Source organism: Delphinapterus leucas, chromosome 4 (genome assembly GCF_059928025.1).
Source record: "Delphinapterus leucas isolate spDelLeu-1000000601 "Yukka" chromosome 4, BTC_Dleu_Yukka2, whole genome shotgun sequence".
In the NCBI taxonomy this organism is placed as follows: Eukaryota; Metazoa; Chordata; class Mammalia; order Artiodactyla; family Monodontidae; genus Delphinapterus; species Delphinapterus leucas.
The window spans coordinates 15,772,175-15,795,096 of NC_143132.1; the positions used below are offsets into that span (position 1 = coordinate 15,772,175).

The 22,922-nt window shown below is 40.1% G+C and overlaps 1 protein-coding gene across 1 annotated transcript in view; it reads right to left on the reverse strand.

The window, feature by feature from the left end:
• MAP3K7CL (MAP3K7 C-terminal like) overlaps positions 1–13,473 on the reverse strand; it is a 38,942-nt gene extending 25,469 nt beyond the window's left edge. The window contains exons 1-2 of the mRNA XM_089910349.1: positions 13,423–13,473; positions 11,901–12,009 (exon numbers count right to left, since the gene is read on the reverse strand). Of these exons, the coding sequence (XP_089766475.1) occupies positions 11,901–12,009; positions 13,423–13,458 (145 nt within the window). The 5' untranslated portion in view covers positions 13,459–13,473. The remainder of the gene's footprint in view (positions 1–11,900; positions 12,010–13,422) is intronic.
• Between the last annotated feature and the right edge of the window lie 9,449 nt (positions 13,474–22,922).

The window sequence follows — 22,922 nt, forward strand, 5'->3', positions numbered from 1 at the left end:
AGCAGTGAGTAGCTATTGGTGTTTATTCCATTATTTTCTACAGATAAAGATAAAAGTGTAGCAGTTCAAGTTGGAGTTTAACTAAGTAATTTTAGCACTAATAAAGACTGTCCTTGGAAGTTTAAAAAAAAAAAAAGAACATACTGCTGACCTAGCTCTGGTACTAGAGGGTTGTCAGCAGAACCTCTGTATCTGGCTCTGTGGGTCCACTGGCCATAGATTTCCAATCCTCTCCTTGTTGACAACCACAGGTACCACAGGTATGACTATGAGACTATGATGAAGTACAGACTACATGAATAATTTCAATACCAAATCTATTTTAAATTATAAGAAAGAAAGATCATGCTTTTTATGTCCTCACTCCCATAAACAGATTTATTTATGAAAACTGTTGAAGTTCTCTTTGAACGAGAAGAAGTAATACGGGCCATACACAACGCAGGAGCAAGCATCCTCTCCCTACTCACTGACAGTACTATCCATAACAAAACACAGCACACGAGGAGCTCCTGGCTTCTAAGAGACTACGTTTCTTCGAAGGCACCAAAGATAATCACCAGAAATATCATTCAAACAAGGACAGTATTCACCTCTTCCAAACACCTTAAGGGCCTCTGCTATAATTTAGTCAAGAGTAGTGTAATAATATTGCCACTTGAGTGGCTTCAGACAATGGCAATGGGGCACCAACTGTGAATCCATTTGTTCCTGTACCTGCCAGACAATGGATACCCCCAGGTTCACCGACGCTATGTAGCTGCAGAGAGCAAGTAGAAACAGGGAAATCTTCCCAAGACTCTCGCTGCAGGTTGGAGTGCCATCTCACAAGGAAACAAGGAGAGTCAATCCCTTGGCCCTTGGAATGCTTTCTTCTACTCGGAGGTGACAACTTCTGCCAAATACTGTGGCTTTTTCAATCCACCCCATCATTTGCAAAGAATTGCACCAAAAAAACAGAAAAATTTTTTTAAAAAGACAGAAATAATCATTTGTTTCTACTGACCCTTTGGAGATAGCCTTTATTATAAAACCTATAGTTTGTATATAAAATGGACTTTGGTCTAAGGTGCATTTCAATTTACTTCAATAAAATATCAATAACCCAAACATCATGATTATTTCCACTCATTGAGTTCAAGGCTGGAACAACTTGGTACGGGTAAATGGGAACATATTATACTTTGGCACCCCAACCTTAATAGTCACAGATGAGCAGCCACTTTTTAGAAGGAGAAACCACTTCTACAAAGTACAGAGCAGATAGTACATTCTAGAATTCTAAAAGACAGCCAGGAATGGAACTCAAGTCTTCCTGGGACTTAATCCACCTTGTTCCCCATGAAGTCACGCTCCTTCCTGCTTAATTATAAAAAATTTAAAATAAAAAGGAAAAGAGTTATTCATTTGCATTACTATAGTAAATAGCAAATATCTGGTATGACCCAGAATTAATAAAGCCCATTATAAAAATCTGTCATTATTGATAGTCACACCATGTAAAGGCATATATATGGGACCAAGCCGATAATTTTGCAGATAAGTAAAGGCTTAAGATTAGATTCCTCGAGTTGGAAAAAATAAAAGTCTAATTGATTGACATAGAAATAAACATATAATAAATATTTTAGAAAGGCAAAATAATAGCAAGAGTTTTGTTAAAGTTGATTTAATCCAAGCAGGAAATGGCATTGAAAACAAGAAAACCAAAGACAGATGTAAGGAGATGACTGAGTTTGAAAGCCAGTCTGGTATTTCACTGCTTGATGCCATCTGGTTTAGCTGGCATCCCTGCCAGCCAGAAATTTCAGGGCTTGCAAAGCTGCTTACAAAGCTGCTCCAAGTTGATGTGTGGTGTGTTTACTTTTAAACAGTGGCTGCCTTCTTTGACTGGTTTTAAAAATAGGCAAATATTCTAAAAGCAGAATGATGAATCACAGGATTGGGCCAAAAAGAAAGAAGGAAAATGACTTAGGCAGACTAGTAGCACAGCTGTTCCACAAACATTTGGCCAAATCGTTGTAAAACATTTTGACAGTGATATCAGATCGGAGTTCCTAAGAGCAGTTAAGTTTGTTTTGACAATTCCAGAAGCACAAAGTAAATTGTACAGTAGCTATGCAAGACACCCCCTTGGAAAATTTGGCTTTTTTTAAAAAAGGAGAATAGTTGCTAGATATGTTTATAATGTGATAAAAAATCAGAATGCAAGTACTTTTTTGTTAAAATTTATTTATCAATCAAATATTTATTAAATGCCTATTATATTCAAGGCAGGGACTGAGGTTCTATGCCAAACTGGCAAATCACTTTACCACATTTTTTAATGCATTAAGAAAATAATTCATAGGCTTCCTTTCCAAAATGACACTGTGGGCTTGATGGACCAAGAAAAATGTATCTTCAGGAATTTGTTAAAGGACGAAAGATAAAGGAAAGAATGAAGGAGGAATTTTTTTTTTTAATAAGCAGATGTTCACTGCTTGTTTTGCAAACACAATGTGACTAAGTCAATGGTACTTAATATAGAACTTTCTGATTGGTATCCCAACCATTATGACATACCATAGTACATTTTATGATGGGCTTGTCTCAGTGTCTATTTAGCAGCTGTTGGGTTGCTTTGGTGGTTATTCTGCTTCAGGTTTCCTTAAATTGTCTGCTTTGTGCTTCTCCATGAATCAGATAAGGGAGGCCCATTGGGTCTGTAATCCAAATCCTCACTGTTATTTAGTAATTATGCAGCCAGAGCTCTCAGATAATGCTACAGCTGGAAGGAACTGCTGGTCATCTGGTCCCAGTCTCTCAGAGCAGAGCTGAGGACAAGGGCCCCACGAAAGGAAGAGTCTCGTAAGACTAAGGGGTGTCTCCCCACCCAGGGCTCTTCTCATGCTGCCCTGTGCTTCTTCACCTTCTGCTTCATGGGTTCCCATGCACTTGTATTGCATGAGCCAGTCAAATTTTCCCCAAAACATTGGGAATCATGCCCTTAGACTGTCCAAATTTTTATTCAGCTAGTGAAGATTCCAAAACAACGACCACATATCTTTAACATCTCTTTATGACAGAGAACATTTTAACACCAAAATTATAAGACAAATATAATCTGAGAATGCAAGTGTATCCATCATAATGGATAAATTTAGCTTTATAGACAAACACACACACACAACCTCACTGTGCTGTCCTTATTTCTTTTGTTTTACATCAGAGAGGAAAACTTCATCAGAACCAGACCAGGTCTGTGAACCAGTATTTGAGAACAACTGCTCTAGACAACATCTTGACTGGACTTTGGAGTCAACTCTCTCCCCATCCCACTGTGCCCTCCATCCTAAATATTGTACAACTGGGTCTATGCTGGGAAACTCTAAATCCTTGGTAGAATGAATGTCGGTTTCCACACAGAGACGAAGACCTCGGGAGAGGGAGAAGTCACGCTCAGAGAACATCCCCAAACCTCACTCCACTCCCCAGCCAGGAACTTTGAGAGGCAGCTGGCCCAGAATCCATTCAACCCGTCTACGCTTCCGACAGTCGAAGCCCGCTTCGTGGGAATGCACCTGCGCAGTCGCAGGAGCTCTTTGCTGAGGCGGGCCCGCGTTTGGTTTAATGATCCGGGTACACTGTCTTGAAATTCTTAATAATTTTTGAAGAGCCCCAGAATGTTTGCACTGTGCCTCTACACATTATGGTCCTGCCTCCAGGACAACCCCTGAGTGCCGGTCTCCTGGAGAGACTGTCCTTCAGGGCACCAGGGGCAAACTGACACTTAAGAGGCAAGTGAGTTGGGCAGTGGCTGCACTGCAGAGGCTCATGAAAAACCTTTCCTGGTAACTGTTTGCCTGTGAAGGCTCCTAACCACTAAGGACACAGCAGGTTGGTGCCATTTGGTAGGATGGATAAACCTGCCTTTGAATCTCTGGGTTGACCACTATTTTTTTTTTTTTTTTCTTTTTGCGGTACGCGGGCCTCTCACTGTTGTGGCCTCTCCCGTTGTGGAGCACAGGCTCCGGACGTGCAGGCTCAGCGGCCATGGCTCACGGGCCCAGCCGCTCCGCGGCATGTGGGATCCTCCCGGACCGGGGCACGAACCCGTGTCCCCTGCATCGGCAGGCGGACTCTCAACCACTGCGCCACCACGGAAGCCCTGGGTTGACCACTTTTTAATTGGTGAATGTGGACAATCAACATAATCTCTTTGAGACTCAGTTTTCTCCTCTGCAAAATGGACGTCACATTCTCTGTCTCAGAAACTTATTAGTAAAGGAATGCATATGTCAACCATTTCACCTGAAGCCTGGCACCTAGGAAATAATCAGTAGTAATAATGAATGCTTAATATAATCGAGTTTAAATTCCTTTTCACCATAAACTCAATCAAGTGGTAATGGGGAGGTAAGGCACGTGTGTGTGTGTGTGTGTGTGTGTGTCCGCATGCACATATGTATGTGTTTAATGATGGGGGTTAAGGGTATCTTCATCATCCGAATAATCCAAAGAGAACAGGTAGGGTCAAGATCACTGACTCTAATTACTGAGTTCTCCTCAGGCCAAGTTAAGGGAGATTTCCCTGGTGTGGCCATAACCTCAGCTCTCTTCATTTAAGTCTGAATTTTAAAAGTGTTTCTCTTTTACTTCCTTATCAAAGCACTTTCTATGTAAGATATTGTAAAAAAAAAATTTTTTTTACTTACACATGAAAGGTCTTTGAGTACTTTCCCTTTAAATCTAAATCAAGATTCACATTTTATTTTTAGAAATAAAATAAGTGACATAAGTTTGCAAATCACATTACCAATACATCAAAAAAAACTATTTTAAACTTTCTGGGTACCTTGGTTCTTGTTAGAGCATCATATCATTTTGAAACACATCAAAAGCTTTTTTAACCTTTGCTTTCTGCTTGTTAAACATTAGAGATGCGAATCTAATACACATTGAATTTTCAGGGCCCATAAACTTAAAACTATAGATATGGATATGGATAAAGGTAGAGCTTTCGTATGATACCTAGCAGATTGTCAATTGTTTATAATTAATAAAAATCACCATGTTACCTTAACCAGTACCTAAAACGATCAGGCAAACAAGATCATACATCAAATAGACTGAATGATATTTCTCTGCATGGAGAGACCTAATTCAGTTTAAAGACAGATTTTTCGTTTCTTTCAAACACTCATCTAGTCACTATTATTGTAGCTATAATTTTGTGAATCTTATTGATTTATCCTTTTGTAAGAATATTTTGACTTATTCAGCTTAAAAACATACTCCCTCACCCAGAAACATCTGCTTCAAGATGAACTCGTTGGAAGTATATTTATTTGTCAGACACCACTAAATAAAATTTACCTCTCCCTTTCTTCTTTCCTACTCTATGAAAACATATCAGAACTAACTTTCCTCCATCATTTCCCAGGATCACTGGGGAAGCCATCTGCTGAAAGGAACAATCATTCTTTTCTTTTATTACTTGGATCCTGCCTCCAAATGGGCAATAAAGTAAAAACAGCCCCAAGAGCCTGGCTTTGAATCTCGTCCCATTATTTATTAACTGCTTGATTAGAGGCAAGTTATTTAACCTCCCTTAGCCAATGTTTCCACATCTGTAAAATGGGTATAATAACATCTTCCTGCAGAGTTATCACCTATACTAAATTGATGAGATAGTACAAGTAAAAGCACCTAGGGACTCCATAAGCATTCATTTCCTTTTTGACCTTTCTTTACAGCCTTAAGCAACAGATTCCAACCAATAAATCCAGTTGTATCTCAAAGAATCTTCACCCGATATCAGAATAACAAACTCAAAGGGGTTATAGATACTGTATTATTGATTTTATAGTATTTGATAATTAAGTTCTACTGTGGTTCTCAACTCTGTAAAGGATGTAAATATAGAAGACCCCCCCACTCCCACCCCACTCTTGAGTGGTTTTCAACTTATTGTTATCAGTACATGCTGAGGCAGCCCTAAAGGTAGGGTCAGAGTTGGGACAGAATGCCACCTGGGAGAGTTCAAAGAGGCTCACCCAGCCCATGTCCCCAAATGCCATCCTTACCAAGTTGGCTGGTAGAATTCCAGTGGGAACTTTATCCCTAGACCTCCTACTGATACACAAAAATACACCCTGAGAGAGATAAAAAGGTAAACCTCGACACTTATTGCTTAGCGTGAATGAGGTTTTCCAGAATCTTTCCCAAAAGCAAGGATTGAGACTGTGAAGAGAAGAGAGTACAGAAACTTCTGGGCCCTGAAGAGGGAGAGAGAAATAACACCAAAAGGTACCAGAGGGAGGAAAGAGTTGAAGGAAGGGGACAATGACAAGAGACATTTCACCTGCATCACAATTTTGCTGAGAGCCAGTTTTGCACATGTATGCAAAAAGACATTCACACGATACCCAGTTAAACTAGATTCAAGGCTAGCTATTTCAGCTACTCCACATAGTTCCCACTGCCACACAAAACACCAGATGTGTGAGGACAAAATAGTATTACTTAAGCAGAGTGGGTCTTTAGTTTTTTTAAACTAAAGGTCTTATGATTAATTCATGCCCAGATATGAAAAATTCTAATAGCTTGAAAAAAATTTGTTAAACAAATTGTTGAAAGCTACCAGCTAAGGCTGATACCACTATCCTTGATTCTAAATAACAGCCAAAATTTTTTTTAAAAAAATCCAAGGTCTAGATTTACACAAGAATGTGCCAGATTTTGGCTCTGCTGAAGATAAAGAAAATTCTCAAGTAATTAACATCAAATCCTCACGTCTGTCTAACTCTAAATCCTCTCTAATTGGAGAAGGACCAGTGAGTCTCTAATAACCCAAGAAGTGGGATTCCTATTTCTCTTCTGCACATTTTCTATTGAGAAAAGTAACTTCATGAAGGTCCCAATTTAGAAAGTCAACTCTTTGGAATTCCCAGTTTGGAGGTAATACCAGTCATATCATAGTTTATTAAAGACAAGCATTGCTGGGAATTTCCTGGCGGTCCAGTGGTTAGGGACTCCATGCTTTCACTGCCGAGAACCCGGGTTTGATCCCTCGTTGGGGAACTAAGATCTCAAGATATCGCAAGCCTCTCGGTGCAGCCAAAAAAGTAAATTAATTAAATAAAATATATTCTTAAAAAAAAAAAGACAGGCGTTGCTGCCTCTGGGAGTTATGGCTAGCTAAGTGTTACTTAAGGACGGGTTCTAATGGTAGGCTAGAAATGGTGATTGTATTTTAGAAGGCTTTTTTTCCCTAACGACTTGCTTCCTTTATTTAAGCCCCTAGAGGTCCCTAGTCTTTTTGAAAACTTGTGGCTCATTCTGCTATCAATGATCAATAATCAATTCCCCATCTCCCAGGTCAGTCTATCACCAAGTCCTTTCAACCCTTCCTTCCAAATGTACTCTGAATTCAATCACCCCATTCCATTCTCTAATCCAGGCTTTCATCACTTTGTCTGTGTACCATGATAAAAAGCCCCTTGCATTCTCTCATCTCCCCACATTCTAGACTATCTCAGTTGAACACTCATCATTTTCATCATATTACTCCCTTGCTCAAGGACTCTTGAAACTCTATTGCTTCTGATCAAATCCAAACTCTTTCACTAAACTTTTAAGATTGACTTGGTAACTCTAGTCTACTGCTATCTAAAATAGACATTCTACCTAAGACTCCAGCACAATGCCCAGCTCAGAGAGGGGCCCAGTAAATGGCAGGAACTCTTCCACAGTTCAGACCTCTGTTCCAGCTGAAGAGAGTTTTAGTATTTCCTGAACAAATTGTGCTCTTCCTGACTTAGGTTTTGCTCACGCTTTCTGTTTGAAGGGAAAAGGAAGAAGAATTGTTAGAAGATGTGTAGCTTCCTTTTCTTATACGTGGTATCCAGAAATGGCACCTTTCCTACACTACCCGCCTTCAAGCCCAGGATGACTATTACATCTTCCAAGAAGCTGTTCCCATCTGCTCTGGGGGACAGATTTTTCCCCACAGGAGAGATCATATTGTACTTCTCTTTGCACATATCACCAGCCTTTGGCAGAAAGCTAGAAATATAGGAACTAAGTAAAGCTCAGCTAACTGCTAAGAGCAGAAGCAGAGGTACCCACAATCCAGCAACTGGATAATTACTCCCTAAATAATTACAGCTCAGTTATACTATAAACTCTACATTGACAAGAAGTAGAAGTGTGAGATGTAGGTGAAACACAAAGCTGCTTCATGCTTTATACTTTCCTTTATTTTCCAGAATCAATCATCATAAACACAGGGCCTAACTGAGTCCTTAATTTATGTCAAGTGCTATGCTACATGTTTTATCTATCACAAGAACTCTGTGAGTTATTACTATACACATCTTATGAGAAACTGAAGTTCAGCAAAGTTGAGTGACTTACCCAAGATCATACAAACAGTGATGGAAATGGATCTAGAAACCACAGCTCACTGATTTCAAAGCCATATTCCCTTAACCTCTACACTAAATTGTCTCAGATAAATATGCAAAAAAATTTAAAAAAAAGAAAAGAAATGGTCCTAACATGACCAGAGGAATAAGCACTGTATTAGGCTCGTAAGAAATGAACAAGTCAACGTTCACAGGCAAAGACATCTCCTTTTATCATGGACTCAATAATAAGGAATTACTCCCTAAAAGTTTACCTTAGTTTTCCCATTTATTGTAAAAGTCTAGGATTTTTCCTTTGTTTTCCCCCAAGTGTGTGGTCTATGGACCACATGCACTGGAATTCAAAAGGCATGCATAGTGTGTATGATGGCAAGTGTTGCTTGGTGTGACACTCCACACACTCCTTATTTGAGAATTCAGAGGGAGTGTCCCCAGATATCTGCAAGGCATCTTTCTGTGCACTTGTAAGCTCAGGTGCATGGGAAAATACAGATTGCTGGGCTTCAGTCCGAGCCTACTGCAGGAGGAGTGGGGCCATGGAACATATGTTTTTGTTGAGTGCTCTTGGGTGATTATTTTAAGAAAGATGGAGAAACACAGAACCCCAGCTCCTGTCTTGGATTCTCTTGTTAGATGCCCTTTCGAGAGATATGGGGACACATTGATCATTTTACAAAATTTAATTTTAGAAGGTTCTTCATAAGGCTTCGTGAGCATCTTTCTGTAGAACTGGAAGTCAGAAATTAACTTGAAATAAATGACAACCCTTATTTGAAGCTACTGTATCAAAAACTGTGAATTTCAGAAGTGGGCATTCTTGGGACATTTGAAAGAGACTGGAACAAACCAATCGAAAATGACTGATGAAAAACATGCAGGAATTCCCAGTCAGGGGCCAAGAGGGTTCAAAGGATGGTGGCAAATTAATTACAAGTTGTACATATTGTACTTCAAGGAAGAGTCTTTCATGTAGCCCAAAGAGAAGATCCACCTCTCCATGGTTCTTTTCTGTACATAAATTAAATTTTGTTAAAATGAATATGAGGGACCAATATGTTTATTTGTGTTGCCCAAAATTATGATATAATAATATTGTTTGAAATAAACAAGCTTTATATACTAGATTTTTTCTGTAACACTGTTGATTGCGACAGGACTTGTCCTGCTCAGGTGGGACACGAGCACAGGGAAGAAAATTGTACATCTTCTTTCTCCCTTGGGATTTTGGGTTTACATGTGTCTGTCTTGAGAGCTAGCCACTCAAGCACTGATTATTCCTCAAAATCTTGCATTTATGAAATGCGTAAAAACAGAAGGAGCGGGCTTCCCTGGTGGTGCAGTGGTTGGGAGTCCGCCTGCTGATGCAGGGAGCACAGGTTCGTGCCCCGGTTCAGGAAGATCCCACGTGCCGCGGAGCGGCTGGGCCCGTGGGCCATGGCTGCTGAGCCTGCACATCTGGAGCCTGTGCTCCGCAACGGGAGAGGCCACAGCAGTGAGAGGACCGCGTACCGCAAAAAAAAAAAAAAAAAAGAAGGAGCTTTTCTTTTTTGTTTTGTTTTTAATTATTGACTTTATTTTTTAGTGCAGTTTTAGGTTTACAGATAAATTGAGCAGAAAGTACAGAGAGTTCTTACATACTCTCTTTCCCTACAAACATAGCTTCCTTTTTCTTCCTAGAGATGCATGATGGGATAATGAAGAGTTCAGACAGTCCAGTCTAGGGACCTGAGTTTAAATCATAACTCTGTTACTCACTAACAGTGGGGCCTCTGGACCTTGATCTCTGTCTCTGCAAATTGGAAATAGTAATGCCTACACTGCATGGTTATTTTAAAGATCAGAAATAATATAAGTGAAGATCTAATGCAAAGACAAATGCAATTAGTGGCAGTTGTCATTTCTTAGTTGAGACGGATTGGTTTGCCTTTTGGGAGGTTTCCCCTTCATCATTGTCTTGCAAGGCAACCTTGATTGGGAATATAATATAACAGCGGCCATGGGAAGAGTGTTGGAAGAACAGATGATGAAGAGTCAAGGCTTCACCTCTTCCTACTCTAGAACGAATTCTCCACTGGGGGCTGCATAGTCCAGGAACCCCAGGGCAGAGGTGTCACCACCATAATCACTTGGTATAGTAAAGTCTAAATGGGTTGTGTAGTGTCAGACTTCACAGAGCCCAGATCCTTACTTTGCATTATTTTGGGGAGGAACCTGTCCCTTTTCAATCATTACTTTTTAAAGCATTCCTTCCTACAGGAGCATTGTAGGAGGGAAGGAAGGAAGGAAGGAAGGAAGAAAGGAAGGAAGCAAGGGAGGGAGGGAGGGAGGGAAGGAGGGAAGGAAGGAAGGAGGGAATCAATGCTCAGAAGATGCAAGGTTTAAATGATAATGTTGTTTAAGCGTATGACTATGTGATTTTAACAGATGACATTAGACTGAAAGCAAAAGATGACACCAGTGGAAGAGATCCAAGTCTTCCCTTCCTCACTGCTGTGACCTCACATCACCTGAGGTCCCCTGTCAAAGACGGTGGAACTGAGTATGTGTGTTAAGAGGTCATTGAAGGAAGCCATGACAAAGGGCTCTAAGTACGGCAGCCTCACCTCAGACCATACTATTTCAAGAAGGTCCGCCTCACCTGTCCCATTCATCACTCCCGCTGAAGTCTGTTTACTAGCCGGAAGTGTGGGAGCACCAGTGAGAAACCAGCATTTGGAACTTAGGCTTCAGGAAATGCTGCTGGAACAGGGACAGTGATATTTTTATATTACCTAGCCAACTGCCAGCTCTTAATAAACATTTCCTCATGCAGTTTTAACAATGACATAATTTGTTCTCATTAGAAATTGTTATAGCTCCATGAATTTTATAATAAAAGAAAACTAAAATGGAAAAAGTAAAAAAATAAGAAGACGAACTTCCCTGGTGGTCCAGTGAGTAAGACTCCGTGCTCCCAATGCAGGGGCCCCGGGTTTGATCTGTGGTGGGGGACCTAGATCCCGCATGCATGCTGCAACTAAGAAGTCCACATGCTGCAACTAAAAATCCTCATGCCGCAAGGAAGGTCCCGAGTGCTGCAACTAAGACCCGGCACAGCCTAAATAAATATAAATAAATACTTTTTTAAAAAAGAAGAAGAAGAAATGTGCTCAAACGACCAAAGGTTTGGAGATGGAAGCGTCACCAGAGGCATTTCTGGAAGCCACTCTCCAACGATGCATGATGAAGAATCACTCTCCCCAACATTGGCTCATGCCAGGCATGCATTTTTTTTTTTTTTTTTTTGGCCACACAGCCTGCAGGATCTTAGTTCCCTGACCAGGGATCGAACCCCTGCCCCCTGCAGCGGAAGCTCGGACTCCTAACCACTGGACTGCCAGGGAAGTCCCCAGGCGTGCATTTTTAAATGCCCTTTGTGGAACTAGAAAAAATGATGGTAAGAAGGCAGCAGGCTGGGGAGGCAACACTTTGCCTCAAAGCAGAGCATACCTGAGGCATTATCAAGGCTGAAGGCAATGCGTACTGGCTTATCTGCAGGTACCCTGGCTGTGCTGATCATGTGGGCACCTGAGCCTTGGCCTTCCTCCTGGTCTTCCAGCTGTAATGACAAGAGAGAGCCATTGTCACTTTACCCAACATTACCCCTCGAATACTCAGAGGCCTTTGGAACTTAGAGGGGAAAGTTAGTAAGCACTGCTTTCTTATTTTAAAGATATTCCTAGCTCCTAGCTTGCTTTCCCTACACCTGTCCCATTTATAATTCTTTTTCTGGCTTATAAAAACATTTGCTTTGGAAATACATCTAGAACAAAATATAAAAGATGGGGCAAAATCTCCACCCACCTCACTTTTTTAGTATCCCTTACACTGACCAGTCCAACCCTGGCCCTTTGAGGTCTTATATAGTATTTTATTTTTAATTGAGGGGGATAAAGAAGTCTTAATAAGGCAACAGACATCTTTTCACACTCAAAAGCCTAAATTGGATCTGAATTATTGATCTGGGAGTGGTAACAAATACCTATCATGGAATTATTTCAAGAATACCAAAGACTATTTTAAAATATCCCCCGGTTATATTCTGAATAGTATGTGCTTTAAATATCTGATTAACTACCTATTAATCTACCAAACATTTCTAAGGTTGTGTGATATGAGCAAAAGACACATCCTAAAAACATCCTATTGATGATCTACATCACCTACTAATTTATCATTTAATAAACTAAGATAGAATGAATGGAAAAGCATGCTACAGATAATATGGGTTGGGGTGGGTGAAAATACATGAAAATTTCTTTGTATAATAATTTAACCAAGATATTTGATAATTTTTGTTCAATGGGTCTAGGAAAAGATATTATTATAAACACAAGTTATCTTTGTCATTTAAATCCATATATTTAACTTTTCTATTTTTAGTCATGCTTTCCCCTAAGCCCTCTACTTTCCTTCTCATGGAGACAGTAAACCAAAAACTCTGAATAATATTTTAAAGAAAATGTCTCTAAAAATGGCAAAATATAAATCATCTCTTTAACCATCCTTAGCGAGATTCTGGGAACTGCTTTAGAAGGACATTTTCTCACAGCAAGGTTTCTGATTCTTTCCCATAACTTTTCTCTATCTAAAAATAGTGTCTAGAACACTGAATTTTGTTTTTACAATTATTTATAGAGCCAAAACGAATGCATATATACATATAATATATATATTTAGACATACATACATATGGAATCATCTTATCACCAGTATATGAAAAAAGAACATGCTTATATTAAACACCTAGTATAGCTTTGGAGAAAAACCAGCAACTGTTCATCACCCAGTTAGAATCATATTTGGCCCATTCATTGAACACTACAAGTAGCAATGAACCATAAAGCACTCCAAGTCATGTCATTCTAAGTTAGAAAAGAAGTATTAATGTGAAACATTCGACTCAAGAAAATGGTAATATAAAATCACTGTTACTTGACTCAAAATTTGTTTTATCTTAGCTCTGACATACATTTCTGTGTAGTCTCGTCTGCTTAGAATCAACCATCTTGTTAGCCACCTGTTCCTAGGGAATAGAACAGACTGTCTCAAATTTAACAAAACAGACAATAAAAAACCCCTTAAAGTTGTAGCCAAAAGAAAAAAATCTTATTGTTACGCCCTGTACCATCACCAAACCATTTTATCGTAACATCTGAGGATGAAAAGCTTCACTCCTCTTTTGGCTAAATCTCCCAATGCTCTCCTGCACCAAGAAATAAACCAGAAGAGGTGGAAGTTTGCCTCCTGGGATTTTGTAAATAGATCTCTGGCAGGGTTTTCAGCCACGGGAAATGGAATTGATCAACACAGCTAATTAGAGTCCCTCCCCTCCACACAACAGAGAACATCTGTCCGCCTCCCAAAGGATGGCGGCGGCAAAGTTGGGTGGATTTTGAGTTCCACACGGTGTCAGCCACAAGAGCCCCTGAACCAACTTGCCTTTTCATCACACCGCCTGGGAAAATGGGCCACTGATTCCTCCTCTCGGTGGTAGCAGAGCTTTGGTTAAGTTGCTGGTGCTCTGAGCGTTTAGTTGGGTTTTCACACCTGTCGCCTTACCTCACTTAGTTGAGTGTCTGCACTTGTGTAATCCAGGGCCAGCCACTGCCTTGGCCGGTCGTTGCCTTTGTGGAGTACAGACCTAGTGGCAGAGCAGGCTGCACCTGCCGCATAGCAGCCGCTGACAATCTGAGGAGCAGTGACAGCTGGGAGGGCGGCTCGCTGCTACCTGCTGTCCCACAGACTCCGGCGTCCCACGGGGCCTCCCTGTTGTACTTCCCTCCACGACCCCTCTCTCCTTTCCTTGTCTCTCCAACAGCCAGGATGTTGTCATGCTTCTAGAAAAAGCAAGAGCAAAAGAAATCCCTCCTCCTGTCAGAGGCATTGATAAACAGCAAGTCGTGGAGAGTCCAAATGTTTTAATTCATTAGTCCTGGCAAACCTAAAATACAAACAGACTTGCTTCACAAGACAGGAATGTCTTCAGCGTGACCCAATCGGTGTCTGTGTCTATTCCAGCAAACTGGCAAAGATAGCATGACTCCAGTCAGCAAAAATGTCGGCCGCTCCAGTCAGCTCCCCGGGACCCAGCCAACTTGGACAGGCCACAAGCCGACTCTCAGATGATGGCAGCGATGATTCGGCTTAAGAACGTGAGGTCTGAGGTTGAGCTGCTGTTGGGCTTGATGACTTGATCCCATCTACGATGCAACCGACCGCAAACTGAGTCAATGGTAAACAGGAAGGGAAAGTTCAAACTGTTCAAACTTTTTAATAGCTATCAACCTGAAGATGGGTAGAACTTTAAAAGAGTTGGATGTTGATGTTGAGGTTAAATAATTAAAGATAAACAAGTATCCAGAGAATGCACAGACTGGGAGAAAATCTTTGCAAAATACATACCAGGTAAAGGATGGGTATCCAAGATATAAACAGAACTCTTAAAACTCAACAGTAGGAAAACAACCCAATTTAAAAATGGGCAGGGCTCCCCTAGTGGCGCAGTGGTTGGGAGTCCGCCTGCCGATGCAGAGGACACAGGTTCGTGCCCCGGTCCGGGAGGATCCCGCGTGCCGCGGAGCGCCTGGGCCCGTGGGCCATGGCTGCTGAGCCTGCGCGTCCGGAGCCTGTGCTCCGCAATGGGAGAGGCCGCAGCGGTGAGAGGCCTGCGTACCGCAAAAAAAAAAAAAAAAAAATGGACAAAAGATATGAACAGACACCTCACAAAAGAAGATATAGAGATGGCAAATAATCATATGAAAAAATGCTGAACACCATAGGTCGTTAGGAAATTGCAAATTAAAATAACATTGATATTCCACTACATCCCTCTTAGAATGGCCAAAATCCAAAACACTAACAACACCAAATACTGGTGAGGGTGAAAAATGGTGTGGCCACTTTGAAAGACACTTTGGCAGCTTCCTACAAAACTAAACATGTACTTACCATTATGATCCAGCCATCACACTCCTTGGTATTTACCCAAAGGAACTAAAACTTATGCCCACACAAAGACTTACACACAGATGTTTATAGCAGCTTTATTCATGATTGCCAAAACTTGGAGGCAAACAAGAGGTCCTTTCATAGGTGAATGGATAAACAAACTGTGGTACATCCAGACAATGAAATATTATTCAATAATAAAAAGAAATGAGCTATCAAGCCACAAAACACATGGAGGAAACTTACATGTATATTACTAAGTGAAAGAAGCCAATTTGAAAAGGCTACATATTGCATGATTCCAACTATACAACATTCTGGAAAAGGCACCATTATGGAGACAGGAAAAAGATCAGTAGTTGCCAGGGGTTTAAAGAGAGGGAGAGAGAGATGAATAGGGAACATAGGATTTTTAGGGCAGTGAAACTATTCTGTGTGACACTATAATGGTGAATATATGTCATATGTTTGTCAAAACCCATAAAATGTACAACACCAAGAGTTATAAACTACAGACTTCAGTTAATAAGACTGTGTCTGTATTGACTCATCAATTGTAACAAATGTACCATGCTAATGCAAGATGTTAATAATTGGGGAAATAGGGGAGGAGAAGTGGGGGGGGAGGGAATAGAAGGGAACTCTGTGCTTTTCACTCATTTTTTTTTTCTGTAAACCTTAAACTGCTCAAAAAATGTTAAATAGGTAAAACGATTTAGCAGGTTTCCTTGGCCTAATGAATAAAAGGTTAATTTGTCATGCTATCCACAGTAATAAGGGGCATAGATTCAGATGATTAAAAACATTCACATATAAACCTATTTGCATTTCTAACTGCAAATCTTTCCAGGAATTATTATTACTGTTTGATGTTATTTTATGGTTAATAATATCGTCTTACATATTGCATTAAAACTGATTAAAAAGACTCTTGTTTTAATAAATTTATTTATTTGTATTTATTTATTTTTGGCTGTGTTGGGTCTTCATTGCTGAGCACAGGCTTTCTGTAGTTGCGGCGAGCGGGAGCTACTCTTCGTTGGAGTGCACGGGCTTCTCATTGTGGTGGCTTCTCTTGTTGTGGAGCACGGGCTCTAGGTGCACGGGCTTCAGTAGTTGTGGCTTGTGGACTCAGTTGCTCCGTGGCATGTGGAATCTTCCTGGACCAGGGCTCAAACCTGTGTCTGCTGCATTGGCAGGAGGATTCTTAACCACTGCACCACCAGGGAAGCCCCAGAAAGAGTCTTATTCAAAAGAGTTTATCTTCATCTTCCCAATAATCCTATGAAATAAACATGGCCAATACTGTCAGCCCTATTTAACAGATGAGGAAACTGAGACTAAAACAATTTAAGTAAAAGGTTCAAGGATAAATGATCATTATGGAATAATGACCCAGATAAGATCCAGGTTTTCCAATTTTTAGTTCATGCTATTTCCACTATACCAGGATGCACTGTATATGAAATATCAAATTGAGTTGTTTCATTATCGATGCCTGACACTCAACTTTTGGAGTGAAGGAGACAAAGTTATAACTTTCTTCATGATCTGTTAGCATCCAGGTTCATCCGACACCAGCCATCTTTACCGTGACACCTAAATTCAACCTCAAGGAAACCGAAGTTGTGGATCTTGTGTGTGCTGGTGGGGAAGTGGATACCAATTCTGCACTGGCTCCCAAATCAGCCCATGGGTGTGACTTCAGAAAAGCTGGTGGTGACAAGGACATTGCCAAGGAAATCCATAACTGGAAGCATCTGGATTCCAGTGAAACTGACCCTTCAGAATGGAAAGGCCCAGAATGAGGTAGCACCTTCCTCCTCTGCCCTGATCATAAAAGCCCTTGGCGAACCAACCAGAGCTAGAACACGGCAGTTATACATTAAATACAATGGAAATATCACCTCTTATGATATTGTCAAAAGCACCTGACAGATGCAGCATAGATCTTTATCCAGAGAATTCTCCAGCACCTTTACAGCAATCCTGGGGACCACCCATTGTGTGGGCTGCAATGTCAGTGGCTGCATCCTCATGACATCAACAGTGGTATGGTGATGCCAGTTGGTAAAGAGATACAAAGGAAAAGATATCATTAAAGGATAATATGACAACAACAACAAGAAAGAAACAAAAAGAATACATCTAAATAGTCTAAATGTGCTCTGTCCAAGCCTGATCACATAAATTCAAGGCTTTAATAATAATATTCACCAGTTCTTCTGTTCCCATGGGAGCAGTGATGTATTTCTTGGCTCTTTATCTAAACACTTCCAAGAGGATAACAAATCTGAAACTCAAGTGAAATCCCTTCCCACAAATGTAACCCAAAATAACTACATGGTATTTTAAGAATTCAATAGAATTATACTAATTCAATCCAGAAAGGACAGTGTGTGTACATCAAAATATTAACAGATTAACAGCATGTCTCTGGATAAAAGCAATATGTAAACTTTTTATTTTCTCCTTTTCAACAGTAAATGGATTTTTACTGTTACATGGAAAGTTATTTTTAATGGAATTCAAGGAGCTTTTCAAATGATGAACCCTTGACTTGCTTCTGAATTATGGTCAGCAGCTCATGGTACGGACTGTTATCACAATTAATGTGATCTCAATTTCTTGGTACAATTCAATAAGCATCTTGGGAAGACTTGGTGTGTGCCAGTCTAGCATTTCCCAAATTTGCCTCATTGTGGGTTCATGCCTTTTAAAAATACCTATTCCCAGACTCTGCCATGGGGGTGACTCAGTAGGGCTGGGGTATGTCCAGCGTTTTATAAATTTAAACAAGAAGTGCTAATATTTGTGTACAGCATTTAGAGAATGGTTTAAAAGACATTTTCATCAATACTTTAAAGTTAGCTCTCCACTGCTGTGTGATGTAGGTAGCCTATAATCTCCAAAAGTAATGTTTCACCATGGTGAAGTAATGAGTTTTCCCTTATAACCGTCAGTTTTTATTAAAAAAAAAAACAGTTTTTATAAAAAAAACAGCAGTTTTTTTTCTGTAAAGGATCAGATACTAAATGTTTTACACTGAATGAGCTCTTACAATCTCTCTCAGATTTACTCATCTCTGCCATTGTAGCACAAAAGCAGCCACAGACAAAATGTATTTGAATGGAGGTGCTCCAACTTTATTTACAAAAATGGGAAACAAATGGACATGTCTGTGTTCCAATAAAACTTTATTTACAGAAACAGACAGCAGCCTGTATTTGGCCCACAGCCATAGTTTACCAGCTCCTATCTCACCTCACCACAGTCTGAAGCTCCAGTGGACATACCTCTCCCAGAGGGGCAGGGCAGAGTCTCCTTGGAGAAAATTAACTTTTCATTTTTTGCCGCTCTCAGTTGCCTCTCTTTTATTCATCCCTCCCAACTCCATCCCCACAGAAAAACTCTTACATGTCAGACTTTCCTTCACAACAGCCCCAAAGTTCTTCCTTTCTTTCTTTTAACATCTTTATTGGAGTATAATTGCTTTACAATGGTGTGTTAGTTTCCTCTGTATAACAAAGTGAATCAGCCATATGTATACATATATCCCCATATCTCCTCCCTCTTGCATCTTCCTCCCTCCCACCCTCCCTATCCCACCTCTCTAGGTGGTCACAAAGCACCGAGCTGATCTTCCTGTGCTTTGCAGCTGCTTCCCACTAGCTATCTATTTTACATTTGGTAGTGTATATATGCCCATGCCTCTCTCTCACTTCGTCCCAGCTTACCCTTCCCCCACTGTGTCCTCAAGTCCATTCTCTACATCTGTGTCTTTATTCCTGTCCTGCCCCTAGATTCATGAGAACCATTTTTTTAGATTCCATATATGTGCCTTGGCATCTGGTACTTGTTTTTCTCTTTCTGACTTACCTCACTCTGTATGACAGACTCTAGGTCCACCCACCTCATTAGAAATAACTCAATTTCGTTGTTTTTATGGCTGGGTAATATTCCATTGTATATATGTGCCACATCTTCTTTATCCATTCATCTGTCGATGGACACTTAGGCTGCTTCCAGGTCCTGGCTATTGTAAATAGAGCTGCAATGAACATTGTGGTACATGTCTCTTTTTGAATTGTGGTTTTCCCAAAGTTCTTTCTTAACCCTGCTGTTCTATAAAGCACAGATACATCTGTTTGAAACAAACACAGGGGAATAAATACTTAAATAAGCAAATAAGTACAAGGATTTAGCATGTTTCCTTGGTCTAATGAGGGGAAGGCAAATTTTTATGAGATGCACCACAATAAAGCTGTAGAGATTCAGTCGATGAGATTCTTCCCTTTGTTCACGGGACTGCAAGCGAAGGGCGGGAAAGCATTGTGAGGACCTGTTGTGTGCTGTGAGATGGTCTCATGCCACTGTTCTTTTGAGTGGTCTCTTCCTCTCCTCCTGACCCCAGTCAGGCCTCAGATAAGATTTCCCACGGTCCCAAAGAAGTCTCTTTGCAATTCTTACTTCCAGTGGTGTTGCCATTCCTTCCCAAACCTCCTTGTCAGGGTAATACAGTGAAAGATCACAAAGCGAGGACTGAAGCTCCAAAGCAAAAACAAGGTAGCCCTCCTCCAAGAACTTCTGATCATACACTACCACAGCCTTTCATTTTAAAGGTGACTGGGAGCCACTTTCGTAGTCCAAGCTCGCTTCAGCCTTAAGATAGCAGAGTGACAAACTTTCTATCACTTTTACCCTAAAGCTCAAGAGAGGTGTGAGTAGGATTAGAACCTTTAAACCATTCGAAGAGTTCTAAGTAAAGTACTTACAACAATGCCAGAAAGACAATAAGCACTATGTAAGTAGAAATTATGAATTCATGGGGGCAAAAAATATAGGGAAAACCACACCCAACAGTATTAGAAGAGTTAGAAGGTCTAGGTTTGAATTATGATTCTGCCTTCAAAAGCTGTGTGAGTTTAGAACAGACACTTTACATCTCTGAGACCTGTTTTTTCATCTATACCAGTGGTCTGCAAACTTTTGCTGTAAAGGGCCAGAGGGTAAATATTTTAGACTTAGGAAGCTGTACAATCTCTGTGGCATTTCCAGTGGACCCTCCATATCTCCGGGTTCCACATACGTGGATTCAGATGCAGAACAAGGAGATACAGAACCCGTGGATACAGATGCTGTACCACACTATTTTATATAAGGGACTAAAGCATCCATGGATTTGGGTATGGGGGGGTGGTCCTAGAACCAATCCACTGCTGAGGGATAAGACTATACTCATCTCTGCCATTTCTATTGTGGAAAGCAGCAATAGACAATATATAAATGGATGGATGGATGCCAATAAAACCTCATTTACAAAAATAGTAAATAAATGGGCACATCTGTATTCCAGTAAAATTGTATTTATAGACACTGAAACTAGAATTTCACACAATTCCCAAATGTCACCAAATATTATTCTCTTATTAATATTTGTCAATGGTTTAAAAATTTAAAAAGCATTCTTAGCTCATGGACCACACCAAAACAGATAGTGGGCCAGATCTGAACCAAGGTCCATAGTTTTCAGACCCTTAACCTATAGAATTAGCCAACAAGCAAGCAAAGGAAAAGTTAAGGTTTCCCAAATTGGAATAATATAGTGTGTGTGTGTGTGTGTTTGTGTGTGTGTGTGTGTGTGTGTGTGTAGCCATTGTTTTGCCTTTTAACCTTATGTAGAATTTGAATGGTTTTATATTATAAGCATATCATATATAGTTGATTAGATTTGACTTACATGTTCCTATTTCTAAAATAACTTAGACATCAGGCTCTTGGAGAGAGAATGAAATTTCCTTTAATATTGTTGACTATGAGAAATCATATTTATCTTATATATCAACATTTGCATCTTTCCCAAGAATACAATCTGGAAGGATTACTAAAACCAAGTTTTATAACTTGTCACTATAGTACAGATAGATTTAGCTTATTGTTTTCATGTTATCCTAAGGAAAACATAAACTTATTATTTGTAAAATTCCCATCGTGCACCCCAACAGGTGAGACCACTCCCGTCTTTAACACAACCAAAAACACTGTCATGCCAAACAACAACCACCACAGTCATAACTCTCCCCAACATCATCGAACATCCAAACAACATTCAAACCTCCAGTTTTCTCACAAATGTCTTAAATTATTTTTTTGGGTTACCATTTTTGTTTTTAGTATTTTTTTTGCTTTTAATTAATTTTTATTGGAGTATAGTTGCTTTACAATGTTGTCTTAGTTTCTACTGTACAGCAAAATGAATCAGCTATATGTATACATGTATCCCCTGTTTTTAGGATTTCCTTACCATTTAGGTCAATCAAGGCCCAAACAAGTTTCAAATATATAATTGATTCCTACTATTCTTACATTTTTAAAAATCTATAGGCACCACCTCCAACTAAGTTTTTGGAAATTTATTTGTTTTAAAAACCATAGAGTTTCCCACAATTGCACCCCCATAATGTCATTTAACATGCCTCTCTGTCCTCTAGATTACCTGTAAATTGACAATGAGATCCAGAAACTTGATCAGGTTCAAGCCTGATTTTTTTTTTTTTTTTTTTGCAGGACAACTTCATAGGCAGTGAATAATATTCTTAAAAGAAAACAGGGGACTTCTCTGGTGGCACAGTCGTTGAGAATCCCCTTGCCAATGCAGGGGACACGGGTTCGACCCCTGGTCCGGAAAGATCCCACAGGCTGCGGAGCAACAAAGCCCGTGCGCCACAACTACTGAGCCTGCGCTCTAGAACCAGTGAGCCACAATTACTGAAGCCCGCACACCTAGAGCCCGTGCTCCGCAATAAGAGAAGCCACCACAATGAGAAAACCGTGCACCACAACAAAGAGTAGCCCCCACTTGCTGCAGCTAGAGAAAGCCCGTGCACAGCGGTGAAGACCTTAGATGATTTTGATAATAATGTTATTTAAGTAAGAACAGCATAAAACTATGTGTAAGCTTCTTACAAAACTTTTATAAAACCAAATTTTTAAGGCTCTTATAAAACCAAGTTTACAAATTGAATACAAATGAAGCACCAAAGCTAAAATAGAATTTGACCACATTAATGTAACATGACAGAATGCTTTCCTGAAAATAAGCAAGTACACACAGCTTGAACATAGGACTCCTCGAGTGCTGATACATTAGGACTCCTCCTCTCCACAGTGACATGGGCATGATGACTGGTTCCTTGTGGCACTTTTCTTCTGTGACCTGCTTTGAAACCCATGTTTGAGTGGTACCCATGACATTCTTGGCCTTCATACAACAAGCACACATTTAAGGAAATTGCGGAACACCTGGGGTCTGTAAACTTTGGCCTCCTTTATTGTACCACATGTATTTATTGTACCTTTATTGTACCACATGTACCACAACTGCTTCATTTGTACTATATTAACACATGAACACAAGCCTGTTAAAAATCAAAAGGCCTAAAGCGATGTATCCCAAATGCCTTTCTGACATTTCTCAAATGAGCTTCAATTTTTTTTTTTTTTTTTTTTTTTTTGCGGTAC